We start from the raw sequence: 17,554 nt of genomic DNA, 5'->3' as shown, positions 1-17,554 counted from the left end.
TGCTTCCTGTCTGAAAACCAATCCTTCATCCACACTAATATATTGCCCCCAACACCATGAGCCCTTATCTTGCCTATTAATCTTTTATGTGGCACCTTATCGAATGCCTTTTGAAAATCCTGGTACATTACATCTACTGGTTCCTGTACTATCTACTGAACCTGGGATATTCTGTCCTACTTCACAACACACTGAGCCACTTAACCACTCAGGACGACAGGAACTTGCAAGCAGAGCTGTGGATTTAGCTCATTTATTTATTATTCTGACTCCTGATGATTAAAGAGAGCTGTTCACATTGAACGGCTACGCCTATTCCCCGCTCTTGTTGGTTTCACGAATGCGTGTAGTTTCCCGACACACAGACAAACTTCCCATCATATTCCGAAGTTGTCAGGCACTTGAGGAAAAAATGTCCCAGGTCGTGTTTGGAGATGACTCGGCCTCCTCTTTCATTAACTGAGATGCTGTAAGTCTTGGTCAGAGGATGTTCATCTGTGAAAGGAAGAAAGCAATGTTAAGCAGAAGATCGGGATTGGGAGGATACAAACAGGAACACTGTGAAAAGGATGATATTAATAGTAATATCAGGATAGAGAGGCTACAAAGGAACACTGCAACAGGGAGAATAAAAACAGGAATATTGGAATAGAGAGAACACAGGAATATCGGGATAGGGAAAATACAAAAGAACACTCAGGCGGAATTATGTGAGGCCATTTGAGCGGGAATGGAGGCATGGGGGTGGGGGGGTGCAGAGAATAGCGTGGAACATGCCTGCCTGGAAATCCGACATCATGCAGTCAGATCCGGATTTAGTCAGTGGCGGGAAAGCTCTAAGGTGGCATTTGCCGCCCCGACGCAATAAGACTGCCGTTGGAATTGTTGAACAGGTCGTTGTAATACATTAGCATGCAATTGATTGCAATTCAGTAAGGGGTTCGGAATTAAGTGAACGGCAGGCGGCCCTCATGTGCCTTCGGATCCCTGGCAGGTTGCGGCATCGAGGCGAGGCCTCTGTGCCGTGACGGGAAGGCAGCCATGACCAGCACTGGACAGGGGAAGAAGGGGCAGCAGAGGCCATTGTCGGCCTGCAGTGCTGTACACTCTGCAATGTGGGCTTGGTCTCAGGTGGCAGTACGGGTCAGCTTGGTCTCAGGTAAGAGGGTTGGGTGGCCATACCACTGGGTAAGAGGGTCGGGTGGCCATATCACTGGGTAAGAGGGTCGGGTGGCCATATCACTGGGTAAGAGGGTCCGGTGGCCATATCACTGGGTAAGAGGGTCGGGTGGCCATACCACTGGGTAAGAGGGTCGGGTGGCCATATCACTGGGTAAGAGGGTCGGGTGGCCATACCACTGGGTGAGAGGGTCGGGTGGCCATATCAGTGAGTAAGAGGGTCGGGAGGCTATATCAGTGGGTAAGAGGGTCGGGTGGCCATATCAGTGGGTAAGAGGGTCGGGTGGCTATATCAGTGGGTAAGAGGGTCGGGTGGCCATATCACTGGCTAAGAGGGTTGGGTGGCTATATCAGTGGGTAAGAGGGTCGGGTGGCCATATCACTGGGTAAGAGGGTCGGGTGGCCATATCACTGGGTAAGAGGGTCGGGTGGCCATATCACTGGGTAAGAGGCTTGGTCGTTGGGCTGGCTCTCAGCAAGTTTGGGGACTGAGGGCCATTAGAGCGTAAGCCAGGAGGAGTAACAAAAGCTAAGATGCCAAGGCAACTTTCTCTCTGCAGACTGCACACTGGAGCCCTACTGATCACCTGGCATGGGTCTCAGACACCCAGTCTTTGTGGACCTCTGTGACATGATGCAGCACCTCTGATTGCGGGAGGGCCAAGAGGCAGCTGCGCCTGCCCGTGAAGCTCCACGACGAGAGTGACAGCAGCCGGCCCTGCCAAGAAGGGCCCACCTGCGCCAGAGAGTGTACCGGACTCGAGTCAGCTACCTGCAATTGTCCGAGCGGCATTGTCGTTAAAGACTGCGGCCGTCTTCGACTTATTCCCCTGCTGCAGGACAAGTTGCAACCTGGGGGATTCGGTGGTCACCCTGTGCCAGTTGCCCTGAAGATCACTGTGGCACTCAACTTTTACACGTCTGGATCTCTCCAAGCATCCACTGGGGACATGTGTGGGTTGTTCCAGGCAGCAGCCCACCGCTGCATCAAGGAGGTGACCAATACCCTGTTCATGGCCGGTGACTATGTGCATTACCATGACAGTCAGGCAGAGAGGGCCATCGGCTTTGGGGCCATCACTGGATTACCCCAAACGCAAGGTGTGATCAACTACACGCCAGTGACTATCAAGGCTCCAAAGGAGCAGCCAGTGGCCTTCATTAACAGCAAGGGCTTTAATTCCATCAACATTCAACTGGTCTGCGACCACCAAGAGTGCTTCCTGCAGGTGGGTGCCCACTTCCCAGGAGACAGTCATGACTGCTACAGACTTCGACAGTCCCAGGGTGCCACAGCTTTTCATGCCTTCAGGGATGGACTCTCAGGGACAAGGGCTACACATTGAAGACATGGCTACTCAGCAGCTGAAAGGAACCCTCGCCCTGCGGCAGAGAAAAGCTACACTTGCCACGGCTCCACCCTAGCGACCATCGAGCACTGGGCTGCTGAAAATGAGATCCAGTGGAGCCCTGCAGTATGCCCCAGCGAGGGTCCCGCGTATCGTGGTGGTCTGCTGCGCTCCGCACAGTCCAGCACTGCAGAGTGCGGAGGCCTTGCATGAACAGAACATGATTGATCACCCGTCCTCAATCAACGAGGAGGACGTGGAAGAGGCGAACAAGCGGGCCGCACTGGATCTTGAGCCTCTCGCACCGGAGGCCAGGCATATTGAGAGATGGCACAGGGAGGCAGGAGACAGTCTCATAATTACCCACTTCCAGCCACCATGGTGGTTTCTCAGAGTGAACTCAATAAAGACTCACCTCAATGGGTTCAGTCTGTTGCCACCTTTCTATCTGGATTCTGCGCCTAGAGCTGCACTGACACATCTGAGACGCTTAACAAAGAGGGGCTGTGCCCACACTGGCTGCCCAATGAGGGAGAAGGGTGAAGGCAGCATTTCACAATTGAGGCTTGAAAGAATAAACATTTGTCAACAATGAACGTGAGCTGTAATAACAATAGAAGTTTATAACACAATACAAATAGCAAATGCCAAACAACCATAAAACCCCAAGTGGGTCTAGGTACTTTTCTTCATATGTTTCCAAGAGCCTGTACAAGGTGTGACCCCTGCGCTGAGCTGGAGGCAGGCCGCTGATCAGACAGGCTGCCCCTTGGCTTGTGATGACTTGGAAATGGTGTGCAGGTCTCTGTGCATCTGTGAGATCTGGCTCTCCTTGAGGGTCACCAAAGGCTCAATGGAGGAAGCCATACGGTCACACGGCATCACATACATGGCTCCTCCTCACGCCCACCGTCCACTCATGGCTCTGCATGGCCTCTGGCAGCTCCGCCAGATGTTGCCTTAACCCTCTCTGAAACGTCAGCATGCTCTCTGCTGCCCGGCACCTGGGGCTCAGCCTGGGCCCGGCCACCCACAGTCCTCCGACTATCAGAGGCCTCGGCTGTCTCAGCCTCAGCCAGTTGCTCGGGCGTGTGTGCGGTGCTCTCACCAGCTTGTGACCCCGATTCGACAGCCCAGTGCAAACCCACCCAGGTGAAAGTATCTGCGCTACTGGAAGGTGCAGGAGAGTCATGTGACGGTGCATCCTCTGACTCCTCCTCCGAGGTTGATGGGTGCCCCGCCCCCACCTCAGCTGGAGCCTCCTGCCGACGCCTGGACATAGGGACATAGTAAGATTCATGGGAAAAGCAAGAGAACAGTTCTGCCAGTGACACCCTCTCATCCCCTGATGGGGTTTCTCCCTACTTCCACTCTCAGGGGGTGTCACTGGGCTGAGCTGTGAAAGAAGGTGGCCTGACGCCGAGATACAGATGCATCTGCCAGGTTGTGGTAATGTCTAACCCCCTTAGCAACGTTTTTGTGGTGACACCCTCCCATGTAACCGCAAGCAAGCCCCCAAAGTGGAGAGAGGTATGAAGCACTCACCTTGACAGAATGAAGTCGGTCATTGACTCTGTTCCTGCGCTAAACCCAGTTAGAGTCATTGAGAGATACTGCACCGAAACAGGCCCTTCGGCCCAACGAGTCTGTGCCGACCATCAACCACCCATTTATACTAATCCTACATTAATCCCATTTTTTTTCCCCTCTCACATCCCCACCTTCCCTCAATTCTCCTATCACCTACCTACACTAGGGGCAATTTTTACAATGGCCAATTTGCCTATCAGCCCGCAAGTCTTTGGCATGTGGGAGGAACCCACGCGGTCAGAGGGAGAACTTGCAAACTCCGCACTGGCAGTACCCAGAACTGAACCCCAGGTCGCTGGAGCTGTGAGGCTGCGGTGCTAACCACTGCGCCACTGTGCTGCCCAGTTGTACTGATGATCCCACGGCTGCTGACCTCCTCTGCTGATCTCCATCCAAGCTTGCTTGGTCAGGCAGGAGGACCTGTCCTCACCATCCCTTGGAAAAGGGGCCTCCCACCGTTCCCATGCAGTCTGGAGGAGAATCCCTAGGGAGGCATCGCTGAACTGTGGGGCCGCCCGGTGTCTTCTGCCTGAAATAGCTTCCGGCTTCCGGAGAGCTCCTGGTCTGTGAGGCCTTGGGGAAGCAGCACGACAGAAGTGCAGCATAAAAGGCAAAGCAGTAGCAAACTCAGTCAGTGAAGCAACACATTAAGCAGGTCTGGCAGCGCGCTAAATATGGCGCCAGCGCCTGCAATCGTCTCCGCTGACAACTCCATCAGCGTCTCACCGCCTGCCCCCCTCCCCCCACCCCCCAGTTCAATTAGGACAGGCCCCGCGTGATTGCGGTCAGCTAACGGCACTCACAACGTGCGGCGGTGCCCACTTCCCGGTCTCCCACCGGGACCCGCGATGGGCTCTCTAAATTCAACCCGAGGATAGGGAGGATAAAAACAGGAACATTGGGATAGAGGGACATAAGGGAATATCGGGATAGGGAAAATACAAAAGAATTGGGATATGGAGGATAAAAACAGAAAGATTAAGATAGGGAGCATAAAAACAGGAATATTAGGATAGGGAGGATAAAAGCAGGAATATCGGGATATGGAAAATAGAAAAAAACACCAGGATACGGAGGATAAAACAGGAACATTGGGATAGAGAGACATAAGGGAAAATCGGGATAGGAAAATACAAAAGAACTGGGATACAGAGGATAAAAACCAGGAATATCAGTATAGAAAAGACACACAGGAATATCGGGATAGGGAAAATATGAAAAAACTGAGATACGGAGGATAAAAACAGGAATATCAGGATAGGGAGCATTAAAACAGGCATAGTGGAATAGGGAAGACACACAGGAATATCGGGATAGGGAGGATACAAAGAGAAAGAATTTACAGTCTAATATGTAACCCCGACTGCTTCCCAATTAGGATTTCTCTCCAGCAGGTAATCTGCATTGAGGCTGTGTTATCAAATTGAGATCGTTTTCTGGGGCATTTGTTGAAAAAAGATAGCTTTCCTAGTGCAAATTCAAAAAGACCAGCTTAATAAAAATGACAGCCCTCCCTAACCATATCTGCCTCTCTAACTCTCTCTCTCCTCCTTTAAAACGTGCCTTAAAACCTACCTCTTTGACCAGGTTTTCGGTCATTTGTCCTATGTGGCCATCTCCTTATGTGTCCTATTTCCTTATGGGGCTTGGTGTCAAATTTTGTTTGATAACATTCCTGTGAAGCTCGGAATGTTTTATTATGTTAAAGGCGCTATATAAATGCAAGTTGTGGTTGATGGGAGGTCATGCATGGACATCAGCTGTGATGCCTTCCGTTGTGGAACAACCCAACGATACTTATTACAGGCTCGCACTTCCAGAATGGTCATTGGGAGGGAAGCTAACTGAGGATAAACCCCTGCAAGAGGAATACCATTAAAATTCGAGCCAGGCCGTTTAGTGGTGATGTCAGGAAGCACTTCTTCACACAACGGGTTGTGGAAATCTGGAACTCTCTGTCCCCCCCCCCCCCCCCCACCCCCCCAGAAAAGCTGTTGAGGCTGGGGGGAGGTCAATTGAAAAGTTCAAAACTGAAATTGATAGATTTTTGTCAGGCAAAGGTCTTAAGGAACCAAGGCGGGTAGATGGAACGAAGACACTGATCAGCCATGGTCTCGCTGAATGGTAGAACAGGCTCGAGGGGCTGAATGGCCTCCTCCTGTTCCTATGCGGGGGAGGAGTGGGTCAGGCACTGGCCTTTCACCTCTGTGACCTGGGTTCAATTACTAGGACTGATGGGTTATATGAAGAGGGGTGGGAGGAGGCTTGTTTGGAGCCTAGACACCAACATGGACCAGTTGGGCCGAATGGCCTGTTTCTATGCTGTAGGTACTTTACAAATCCAGCGCAGACTGTCTGCTGGGTTTTAGACCCAAAGTGTAAGCTTAGCTCAATGGGAGCTTGTCTCCAAGTCAGGAGAAGCTGTGTTTGAACACATAAGCCAGGCTGACACTCGGAGGTGTTGCCTTTTGAATGAGCCCTGTCTGCCCTCTCAGGTGGACATAAAGGAACCCATGGCATGAAGAAGTGCAGGTGAGTCTCCCCCCCTTGTCCTGGACAATATTTATTCCCCAATCAACATCAGTAAATTCATCACATTGCCATTTGCGGGATCTTGCTGTGCACAAAGTGGCTGCGGCAATGCCCCACAGAGCAACAGTGATCACACCTCACGAAAGTACTTAATTAGCCGTGAAAGGCTTTGGTGGTTTCAAATGCAAATGCTTTATTTGCAAATGTGAAACAGCCTTTTAGCTCCGAGAGTGCAAAATTCACCCCCCAAAAAAAACAGAATGCCTTTTTTGTTTTTTAAATAAAAGTAAAATTTAAACCAGTTCTTGAAGAACTTCCTGAGAAAATACCTGTAACTGCCTCTAGAGGTCTAGAGCAGACTTGAACCAGCTGTATTGGGTTTAACCACAGCCTCTGGTGCCTCCTGGTGGCTGAAACTGGATTGTGCGACAATCTTCAGAAATCTAATCCCAGCCACCAGTGGGCACCAGCGAGCAGGAAGGGATTGGTTAACATGCTCAATGTTAGCATTACCATAGAAATGTACAGCACAGAAGGAGGCCATTTGGCCCGTCGAGCCTCTGCTGGTTGAGTGTCTCGGATCCTGACAACTCTGAGTGAAAGAAATTCTCCTCATCCCCCCTCTCAATCTTTTGCCAATGATATTGATGACCTCTGTTTATTGACCCACACAACAGGGGGATTAACTTTTCTCTTCCTGCTCTATCGAAACCTCCCAGCATCAACATCATTACGCTTCACTTAGAGAGGGACACCCACTACATTGTGCCCGGAGGTCATTTTATCCTAACACAGTACAGAAGCACTAACCGGCAATGTGAGGTGGAAATACAGCTACATAGTCCAGCCCAGACTTCTTCAGTACTTCATACATCCTCTGGTGATCCTTGGTCAGGTCCATCAGTCTTGGCGGAATCTTGGCTTCATCCCACAGCAGGAAAGCTGTAAAAATGGAAACGTCATATCAATCTCTCACACTGTAAGTCTCCGCAGTCCTCACAGTGCTCTAATACACTGCAAAGGGCTGGTGCCACCCCTCCCCCGCCAAAGTTCCCTGGATAAAGGTTCTGCCCTGTGTAGTACGAAACCCCATTAGGTGCCACAAGGTTCCAGCAGTCATACCCGCTCTCTGCTGAGACAGTTGAGCCAAGCTGGGTCAATAGCAGAGATTGTTCCAGGAACTGTATCCCAGGAGGAGTCAGCACCCCGGAAGAGTATCCCAGCAGGAATCGGCACCCCGGAACTGCATCCCAGCAGAAGACAGCACCCCTGGAACTGCATCCCAGCAGAAGACAGCACCCCTGGAACTGTATTCCAGCATGGGTCAGTACCCCTGGAACTGTGTCCCAGCAGGAGTCAGCACCCCTGGAACTGCATCCCAGCAGAAGACAGCACCCCTGGAACTGTATTCCAGCATGGGTCAGTACCCCTGGAACTGTGTCCCAGCAGGAGTCAGCACCCCTGGAACTGCATCCCAGCAGAAGACAGCACCCCTGGAACTGTATTCCAGCATGGGTCAGTACCCCTGGAACTGTGTCCCAGCAGGAGTCAGCACCCCTGGAACTGCATCCCAGCAGAAGACAGCACCCCTGAAACTGTATTCCAGCATGGGTCAGTACCCCTGGAACTGCATCCCAGCAGAAGACAGCACCCCTGCAATGGTATCCCAGCAGGAGTCAGCACCCTGGAACTGTATCCCAGCGGGAGTCAGCACCCCTGCAATGGTATCCCAGCAGGAGTCAGCGACCTTGGAAATATATTCCAATAGAACTCAGATCATTCGTATATTTTAAACATTTATCAAAATGAAGACTATCTCTTAAATCTAAGATGATGGGTTAAAAGATGCTTTGCCTGTCCGTTGAACCCACTCATTCCACTACCTTGACTATCTAAACTGAGTGCGGTTCTGTGCTCCAATGTTGAATGGGCCTGTGGCTCGATTGGATTGAACAATTCCTCTCTCGATGGTCCTTGAATATGTCACTGAGGTGCAAAGTCTTCTGACTTATTTTGCCTCCTTGTTAAGATATTGCTCGGCCATTTAACTCTAAGTTAACTTGGTCCATTCGACTGAGCAAACTCCCAATTTATACACTTCAATATTGTGTTAAACACCATCAAATAGTAAAACCATTAAATAGCAAAGTGTTAACCACGTAGAAGACTAAACAACGAGTGAATGAAGTGGCAGCTGTGGCTCAGTCGGGAGTTCTCTTCCCTCCGAATCGGAGGGTTGCGGATTCACTCCAGAGACTGCAGCAAGGCTGACACTCCCAGAGCGGTAGTGAGGGAGTGCTGCACTGTCAGAGGCGCTGTCTTTAGGAGGCCATGTCTGTCCACTCAGGTGGGCATCAGTAGATCCCATGGCACCATTGGAAGAAGAGCATGGGAGGCACCCCTGGCATTATGGCCAATGTTTATTCCCCCAACCAACATTATCTGGTTGTTATCACATTTGCTTTGTGGGATCTTGCTGTGCGCAGTTTGGCTGCCACCTTTCCCACATCATAGCAGCGACTACACCTCGAACGTGGCTTGAAAGCGTTTCTGGGGTGTCCTGGCGTTGTGAGAGGCGCCATATAAATTCCAGTCTTTTCTTTCCTTGGATATCAGCCTGAGGCTTACTTGACAAGCAGGCCACCACCTTCTTCACATTGTAGGCCTTCATTGCTTCGACAATGTTGAAGGTTCCCTCGGACATCATTGTCGTGGGGCCTGTGGGAAGCAGGAACAGACAAAGGAGGTGTCAAAAAAATGGCGGGTTATGACTTTAATGCTCCAAGTCCAAGGGGCCCTTTTCCGACTTGACGCTCCCAGAGGTCCAGGTGTGGGCGAGGTTCTCCTCCCCCCCCCACCCGCCAGCAGTGTGAAGGCAGAAGGCCCGAAGCAGAAGGCCCGAAGCCTGACCACACGAGGTGGGGGCAGGGCTGGGATGTCAGTGGCTCAATGTCTCAAAGCTGGCAACTGCAAGTCAATCAGGCCGGGTAGCCTCAAAAGGCTGGAGGGAGGAGCGGGTGAGTGCTTCCCCCCACCCCCCCACCCCCTCAAATCACATAAAACCCTCTAAGTTTGCTTTAAATTTCACCCAAAAATCAGGCAAAGAAACAATAGGGCTGGCGCATCTTAGCAACACACCTGGCAACACCACCTCGTGGGGCAAGGCCTGTCACTACAGTGTGAGAGGGTAACAGAATTTTAAAGTGATTGGTGGAAAGATTAGAGGGGAGATGAGGAGAGGTTTTTTCACACAGAGGGTGGTGGGGGTCTGGAACTCACTGCCTGAAAGGGTAGTTGAGGCAGAGACCCTCAACTCATTCAAAAGGAGTCTGGATATGCACCTCAAGTGCTGTAATCTGCAGGGCTATGGACCAAATGCTGAAAGGTGGGATTAGAATGGGTGGATTGTTTTTCGGCCAGCACAGACACGATGGGCCAAGTGGCCTCTTTCTGTGCCTTAAACTTTCGATGATTCTGTGGGCACAAAGATTTCCGCCCAAACCAGGTGTGAAGTCAGCAACACAATCACTCTGTGTCTGCTTGATGGACTTAACCAGAGGCCTGAAACCATTACAGATTTGGGCCTTATCGAGTTACAGTTGATGAGTCCCCAAGCACTCAATGAGTAATAGTGGGCCCTTTGCCAAAACAAGACAACCAGAACATTAGCAATTCCATGAGTGGCCCAACCCGTAAGTGACGTGGGCGGGAGAAGGAAACTGGCTATATAATCTTGTCAATGTTGGCACCCCCACTGACTGAAGTATGGAATTACAGCGTGACAAGTTTACATAGGCAGTTTCTAGGATTAATGTTGACATAGGAATTTATAATGGAGAAAGCTATGTGTCGCCTGAATATTTTTACTATGTTAACAGGCAGATAGACAGCAAATCCACCCAGGAAATCAAGTCGCCTGTCAGAAACCAGGGTGATTTATATAGACAATGCATTTACATATCTATGCTCCAAATGAGCTTCCACTTTCAGTCCTCTCAACTCTTCAGCATATCCTTCTAGTCCTTCCTCCCTCATGTGTTTATCTAACTTTCCCTCAAATGCATCTCTGCTATTCACCTCAACCACGCCATATGGTAACAAGTTCCACATAGATGCCCCACAGCCCGGGCGGAGAGACTTACTCAATTCATTCCTGGTTCCCAGAATGATGATGACTGCGTCCTGACCTTTGACCGCCTTCTGGACATCTTCCTTATTCAGGACATCACCGACGATGACCTTTACCCCTTTGCATTCTGCTGGCAGTCTGGCCCGGTCACGGACCAGAACGGTGACCTCGTGACCTGTACGAAAATGGGCACAGGTGAAATGGGCCATGAATCGGACACTTGAACCACACAGGCAAAGGATAATCCCAGCCTGAATAGTCTCTCCACACTTTTTTTATTGCACTCATGCCCGGCATGTTTCCCCTTTTCATACCCCGCAGCAGATTGTGCTGAGGGATTATGTTACTCTAATTATTAATGTGACCCTTGGACTCGATCTGTTATCAACTGCAACTAATAGGAGTCCATAAATCTATTTAATGTAACCGTGCTTCAACCCTGTGTTTCATTCTGGTTCCCGTTTCTTCCTAACAAAAAAGCTCGGGTTGAGGAGGGAATATTTTGTAGGGTGGTTTGACACACTTTATAGACCGGTTAGTCTGACATCAGTAGTGGGGAAAATGCTAGAGTCCATGATAAAAGATGTAATAGCAGAGCACGTGGAAAACAATGACAGGATCGGACAAAGTCAACATGGATTTACGAAAGGGAAATCATGCTTGACAAATCTACTGGAATTCTTTGAGGATGTAACTTGCAGAATAGATTAGGGAGAACCAGTGGATGTGGTGTATTTGGACTTTCAGAAGGTTTTCAATAAGGTCCCACATAAGAGGTTAGCATGCAAAATTAAAGCACATGGGAGTGGGGGTAAGGTACTGACATGGATGTGACATGTTGTCACTGAGACCGCCCTCAATGCAGCCCAGTCTCTGCCAGTCATGGATGAGCTGGACGAACAGCCAACAAAATCGGAACTCAGTGATGCCATTGATTCTCTATCCAGCAGAAAGGCCCCTGGGAAGGACAGCATTACCCCTGAAATCATCAAGAATGCCAAGCCTGCTATACTTTCAGCATTGCATGAGCTGCTTTGCCTGTGCTGGGATGAGGGAGCAGTACCACAGGACATGCGCGATGCCAATATCATCACCCTCTATAAGAACAAGGGAGACCGCAGTGACTGCAACAACTACCATGGAATCTCCCTGCTCAGCATAGTGGGGAAAGTCTTCGGTCGAGTCGCTTTAAACAGGCTCCAGAAGCTGGCCGAGCGCGTCTACCCTGAGGCACAGTGCGGCTTTCGAGCAGAGAGATCCACCATTGACATGCTGTTCTCCCTTTGCCAGCTACAGGAGAAATGCCGTGAACAACAGATGCCCCTCTACGTTGCTTTCATTGATCTCACCAAAGCTTTTGACCTCGTCAGCAGACGTGGTCTCTTCAGACTACGAGAAAAGATCGGATGTCCACCAAAGCTACTAAGTATCATCACCTCATTCCATGACAATATGAAAGGCACAATTCAACATAGCGGCACCTCATCAGACCCCTTTCCAATCCTGAGTGGCGTGAAACAGGGCTGTGTTCTCACACCTACACTGTTTGGGATCTTCTTCTCCCTGCTGCTCTCACATGCGTTCAAGTCTTCGAAGAAGGAATTTTCCTCCACACAAGATCAGGTGGCAGGTTGTTCAATCTTGCCCGTCTAAGAGCGAAGACCAAAGTACGGAAAGTCCTCATCAGGGAACTCCTCTTTGCTGACGATGCTGCATTAACATCTCACACTGAAGAGTGTCTGCAGAGACTCATCGACAGGTTTGCGCTGCCTGCAACGAATTTGGCCTAACCATCAGCCTCAAGAAAATGAACATCATGGGACAGGACGTCAGAAATGCTCCATCCATCAATATCGGCGACCACACTCTGGAAGTGGTTCAAGAGTTCACCTACCTAGGCTCAACTATCACCAGTAACCTGTCTCTCGATGCAGAAATCAACAAGCGCATGGGAAAGGCTTCCACTGCTATGTCCAGACTGGCCAAGAGAGTGTGGGAAAATGGCGCATGACATGGAACACAAAAGTCCGAGTGTATCAGGCCTGTGTCCTCAGTACCTTGCTCAACGGCAGCGAGGCCTGGACAACGTATGTCAGCCAAGAGCGACGTCTCAATACATTCCATCTTCGCTGCCTCCGGAGAATCCATGACATCAGGTGGCAGGACCGTATCTCCAACACAGAAGTCCTCGAGGCAGCCAACATCCCCAGCATATACACCCTACTGAGCCAGCGGCGCTTGAGATGGCTTGGCCATGTGAGCCGCATGGAAGATGGCAGGATCCCCAAGGACACATTGTGCAATGAGCTCGTCACTGGTATCAGACCCACCGGCCGTCCATGTCTCCGCTTTAAAGACGTCTGCAAACGCGACATGAAGTCCTGTGACATTGATCACAAGTCGTGGGAGTCAGTTGCCAGTGATCGCCAGAGCTGGCGGGCAGCCATAAAGCGGGGCTAAAGTGTGGCGAGTCGAAGAGACTTAGCAGTTGGCAGGAAAAAAGACAGAAGCGCAAGGAGAGAGCCAACTGTGTAACAGCCCCAACAACCAATTTTATCTGCAGCGCCTGTGGAAGAGTCTGTCACTCTAGAATTGGCCTTTATAGCCACTCCAGGTGCTGCTTCACAAACGTCTGACCACCTCTTGGCGCTTACCCATTGTCTCTCGAGACAAGGAGGCCAAAGACTGACATGGATAGAGAACTGGCTGGCAGATTGGAAACAAAGAGTAGGAATAAACGGGCCTTTTTCCGAGTGGCAGGCAGTGACTAGTGGGGTACCGCAGGGATCAGTGCTAGGACCCCAGCTATTCACAATATATATTAATGATATAGATGAGGGAATTAAATGTAATATATCCAAGTTTGCAGATGACACAAAGCTGGGGGGGGGGGGGAGGGGGTGTGGGGGGAGTATGAGCTGTGAGGAGGATGCAGAGAAGCTCCAGTGTGATTTGGACAAGTTGAGTGAGTGACAAATACATGGCAGATGCAGTATAATGTGGATAAATGTGAGGTTATCCACTTTGGTGGTAAAAAAAGAAAGGCAAATTATTATCTGAACGGTGATAGATTGGGAAAGGGGGAGGTGCAGAGAGACCTGGGTGTCCTTGTGCACCAGTCGCTGAAAGTAAGCATGCAGGTGCAGCAGGCAGTTAAGGCAATAAATGGTATGTTGGCCTTCATAGCGAGAGGATTCACGTACAAAAGCAAGGATGTCTTGCTGTAATTATACTGGGCCTTGGTGAGACCACATCTGGAGGATTGTGCACAGTTTTAGTCTCCTTATCTAAGGAAAGATGTTCTTGCTATGGAGGGAGTGCAGCGAAGGTTCACCAGACTGACTCCTGGGATGGCAGGACTGACTTATGAAGAGAGATTGGGTCGATTAGGCTTGTATTCGCTAGAGTTTAGAAGAATGAGAGGGGATCTCACAGAAACCTACAAAATTCTAAGAGGACTGGACAGACTAGATGCAGGAAGGATGTTCCCGATGGCGGGGGAGTCCAGGACCAAAGGTCACAATCTAAGGATACGGGGTAAGCCATTTAGGACTGAGATGAGGAGGGATTTCTTCACCCAGAGAGTGGTGAACCTGTGGAATTCTCTACCACAGAAAGCAGTTGAGGCCAAATCATTAAATATATTCAAGAAAGAGTTAGATATAGTTCTTAGGGCTAAAGGGATCAGGGGATACGGGGAGAAGGCGGGAACAGGGTACTGAGTTTGGATGATCAGCCATGGTTGTATTGAATGGTATTGAAGGGCCGAATGGCCTACTCCTGCTCCTATTTTTCTATGTTTCTATCTGTCTTTCTTCAGATGACAGGAGTAGGAGTAATTCCTCCCACAAGATCAGTGATCCATTAGTTTTTTTTATTCATTCATGGGATGTGGGCGTCGCTGGCCGGGCCAGCATTTATTGCCGATCCCTAATTGCCCTTGAGAAGGTGTTGGTGAGCTGCCTTCTTGAACCACTGCAGTCCATGTGGGGTAGGTACACCCGCAGTGCTGTTAGGAAGGGAGTTCCAGGATTTTGACCCAGCGACAGTGAAGGAACGGCGATATAGTTCCAAGTCAGGATGGTGTGTGACTTGGAGGGGAACTTGCAGGTGGTGGTGACCCATGCATTTGCTGCCCTTGTCCTTCTAGGTGGGAGAGGTCGCGGGTTTGGAAGGTGCTGTCGAAGGAGCCTTGGGGCATTGCTGCAGTGCATCTTGTAGATGGTACACACTGCTGCCACTGTGCGTCGGTGGTGGAGTGAGTGAATGTTTAAGGTGGTGGATGTGATGCCAGTAAAGCGGGCTGCTTTGATCTGGTTAGAGTCAAACTTCTTGAGTGTTATTAGAACTGTAACCCATCCAGAAAATGGGAATTATTCCACAACACTCCTGACTTGTGCCTTGTAAATGATGGGCAGGCTTTGGGGAGTCAGGAGGTGAGTTACTCACCACAAGACTCCCAGCCTCTGACCTGCTCTTGTGGCCACAATATTTATGTGGCTGGTCCAGTTAAGTTTCTGGTCAATGATGACCCCCAGGATGTTGATGGTGGGCGATTCAGTGCTGGTCATGCCATGGAATGTAAACGGGAGGTGGTTAAGTGTCCTCATGTTGGAGATGATCATTGCCTGGCACTTGTCATAGAGTCATAGAGAGATACAGCACTGAAACAGGCCCTTCGGCCCACCGAGTCTGTGCTGACCAACAACCACCCATTTATACTAATCCTACATTAATCCCATATTCCCTACCACATCCCCACCATTCTCCTACCACCTACCTACACTAGGGGCAATTTACAATGGCCAATTTACCTATCAACCTGCAAGTCTTTGGCTGTGGGAGGAAACCGGAGCACCCGGCGAAAACCCACACGGTCACAGGGAGAATTTGCAAACTCCGCACAGGCAGTACCCAGAATCGAACCTGGGTCGCTGGAGCTGTGAGGCTGCGGTGCTAACCACTGCGCCACTGTGCCGCCCCAGAAATACTGCCTGCGTGGCAGAAATACTGCCTGTCACTTATCGGCCCAAAACCCAAATGTTGTCCCAATCTTGCTGCATGTCGGCATGGGTTGCTTCAATGTCTGAAGAGTTGCAACTGGAACTGAAACGTTGCCCAATCATTAACAAACGTCCCCACTTCTGGCCTTATGCTGATAACTTCCCTGCCTCTCATCAACAGACAGATAAGAAAGAGCAGCCAGTAAACACCTCCATTATCTCCACTTACAGGCTGGCCTCAGCAACTGAACCTTGTGGTGTTTGATCAACAGAGCAAAGAACTAGCCGACGACTGACAATGCTTGTGAGTGTGAGTCAGCAAAAACCGTCCCTCGCATGTGAGTGTGACTCAGCAAAGAGCGGCAGCAAAGGATCTAACAACTGGGTGGAAGGTTCTCAAAGGTTTGCACAAAGCAGCAAGTCCTTCCAATCTGCGGAAAAGAAAGGACTTGCATTCATATAGCACCTTTCATAACCTCAGAATGTCCCAAAGTGCTTTACAGTCAATCAGGTGCTTTTGGATGTGTAGGAAGGGGCCATTCAGCCCCTTGAACCTGTTCCCCCATTCAATGAGATCATGGCTGATCTGTGATCTAACTCCATCTACACAAGTTTGCCCCATGTTCCTGAATATATTTGGTTAACAAAAATCTACCAAACTCAGATTTAAAATTAACAATTGATCTCGTATCAATTGCCATTTGTAGAAAAGAGTTCCAAACTTCTACCACCCTTTGTGTGTAAATGTGTTTCCTAATTTCACTCCTGAAAGGTCTGGCTCTAATTTTTAGCCTCTGCCCCCTAGTCCTAGACTCCCGAACCAATGGAAATGGTTTCTCTCTATCTATGCTGTTACCCTTAATATCTTGAAAACTTTGTTCAAATCACCCCTTAATCTTCTAAATTCCAGGGGCTACAACCCTAGTTTGTGTAATCTCTCCTGGTAGTTGGTTGCTTGCTCCCTGTGGCTCTGTGCTGCAGGGTGGACATTCTGGCGGTAGGGTCTGGAACTGGCCAGATTTCGGGCCCCACTCCTGCTATGTCCCGGAAAGCATGAAGGTGGGGGGGGGAGGAAGGGGAGGAGGAGCGAAAGGAAAACAAGGGGGGGGGGGGGGGGGGGGTCAGTGCAGCCAGTGAGTAATGCTCCAGAGACTTCAGCACATCATCCCCAACTGAGGGAGTGCTGCACTGTCGGAGGTGTCACCTTTCAGTTGGAAGAGTTAATCCGAGGCCTGGTCTGCCCTCTCAGGTGGACATGAAAGATCTCAAGGCACTATTTTGACAGGACCAGCTGAGTTCTCCCCGGTGTCCTGGCCAATACTTATCCTGCAGTCAACATCACTAAAAAGCAGCCTATGTGGGTCATTTACTGCAGTGCAGTTTGTGGGATCTTGCTGTGCGCAAATTGGCTGCCGTGTTTTGCACATTACAACAGGGTGACTACACTTCAAAAGGAACTTCCTTGGCTGTAAAGTGCTTTGGGAGGACCTGGGGTTGTTTAAATGCAAGTCCTCACTTTTTCTTTAAACACTAACAGACCTAAGGGTTTAGAAACCACATGGAGTGCTGCTGTGTTTATATAAAGGCAGCATGTGTGTACCATGAGCATGAACTGGCTCTTATGCAACACACCATTAACTTAAAATTACATTTAAGACTTGAAAATGAAACTTCAACGGGCACAGCTAGTGTAAAAGCAATCCAGAACGCGTTATAGCTGGACAATTTAATATTAAATAGACTCGTCGTAACCTCAGCTCTGCAAATACCCG

General features: G+C 49.9%; 2 protein-coding genes across 2 annotated transcripts in view; one reads left to right on the top strand and one right to left on the bottom strand.

The window, feature by feature from the left end:
• Window positions 1-224: 224 nt before the first annotated feature.
• Window positions 225-17,554, bottom strand: part of blvrb (biliverdin reductase B) — an 18,008-nt gene continuing 678 nt past the window's right edge. Inside the window, exons 2-5 of the mRNA XM_068019087.1 lie at window positions 10,793-10,954; window positions 9,279-9,368; window positions 7,461-7,592; window positions 225-495 (exon numbers count right to left, since the gene is read on the bottom strand). Of these exons, the coding sequence (XP_067875188.1) occupies window positions 335-495; window positions 7,461-7,592; window positions 9,279-9,368; window positions 10,793-10,954 (545 nt within the window). The 3' untranslated portion in view covers window positions 225-334. The remainder of the gene's footprint in view (window positions 496-7,460; window positions 7,593-9,278; window positions 9,369-10,792; window positions 10,955-17,554) is intronic.
• LOC137353099 (uncharacterized) overlaps window positions 14,192-17,554 on the top strand; it is a 20,306-nt gene continuing 16,943 nt past the window's right edge. The window contains exons 1-2 of the mRNA XM_068019086.1: window positions 14,192-14,316; window positions 16,014-16,120. Coding sequence (XP_067875187.1) covers window positions 16,081-16,120 — 40 coding nt within the window. The 5' untranslated portion in view covers window positions 14,192-14,316; window positions 16,014-16,080. The remainder of the gene's footprint in view (window positions 14,317-16,013; window positions 16,121-17,554) is intronic.

This window comes from Heterodontus francisci, chromosome 40 (assembly GCF_036365525.1).
Source record: "Heterodontus francisci isolate sHetFra1 chromosome 40, sHetFra1.hap1, whole genome shotgun sequence".
In the NCBI taxonomy this organism is placed as follows: domain Eukaryota; kingdom Metazoa; phylum Chordata; class Chondrichthyes; order Heterodontiformes; family Heterodontidae; genus Heterodontus; species Heterodontus francisci.
Note: the sequence above shows the minus strand (reverse complement) of the source record. Positions and strands in the feature narration are given on the sequence as shown.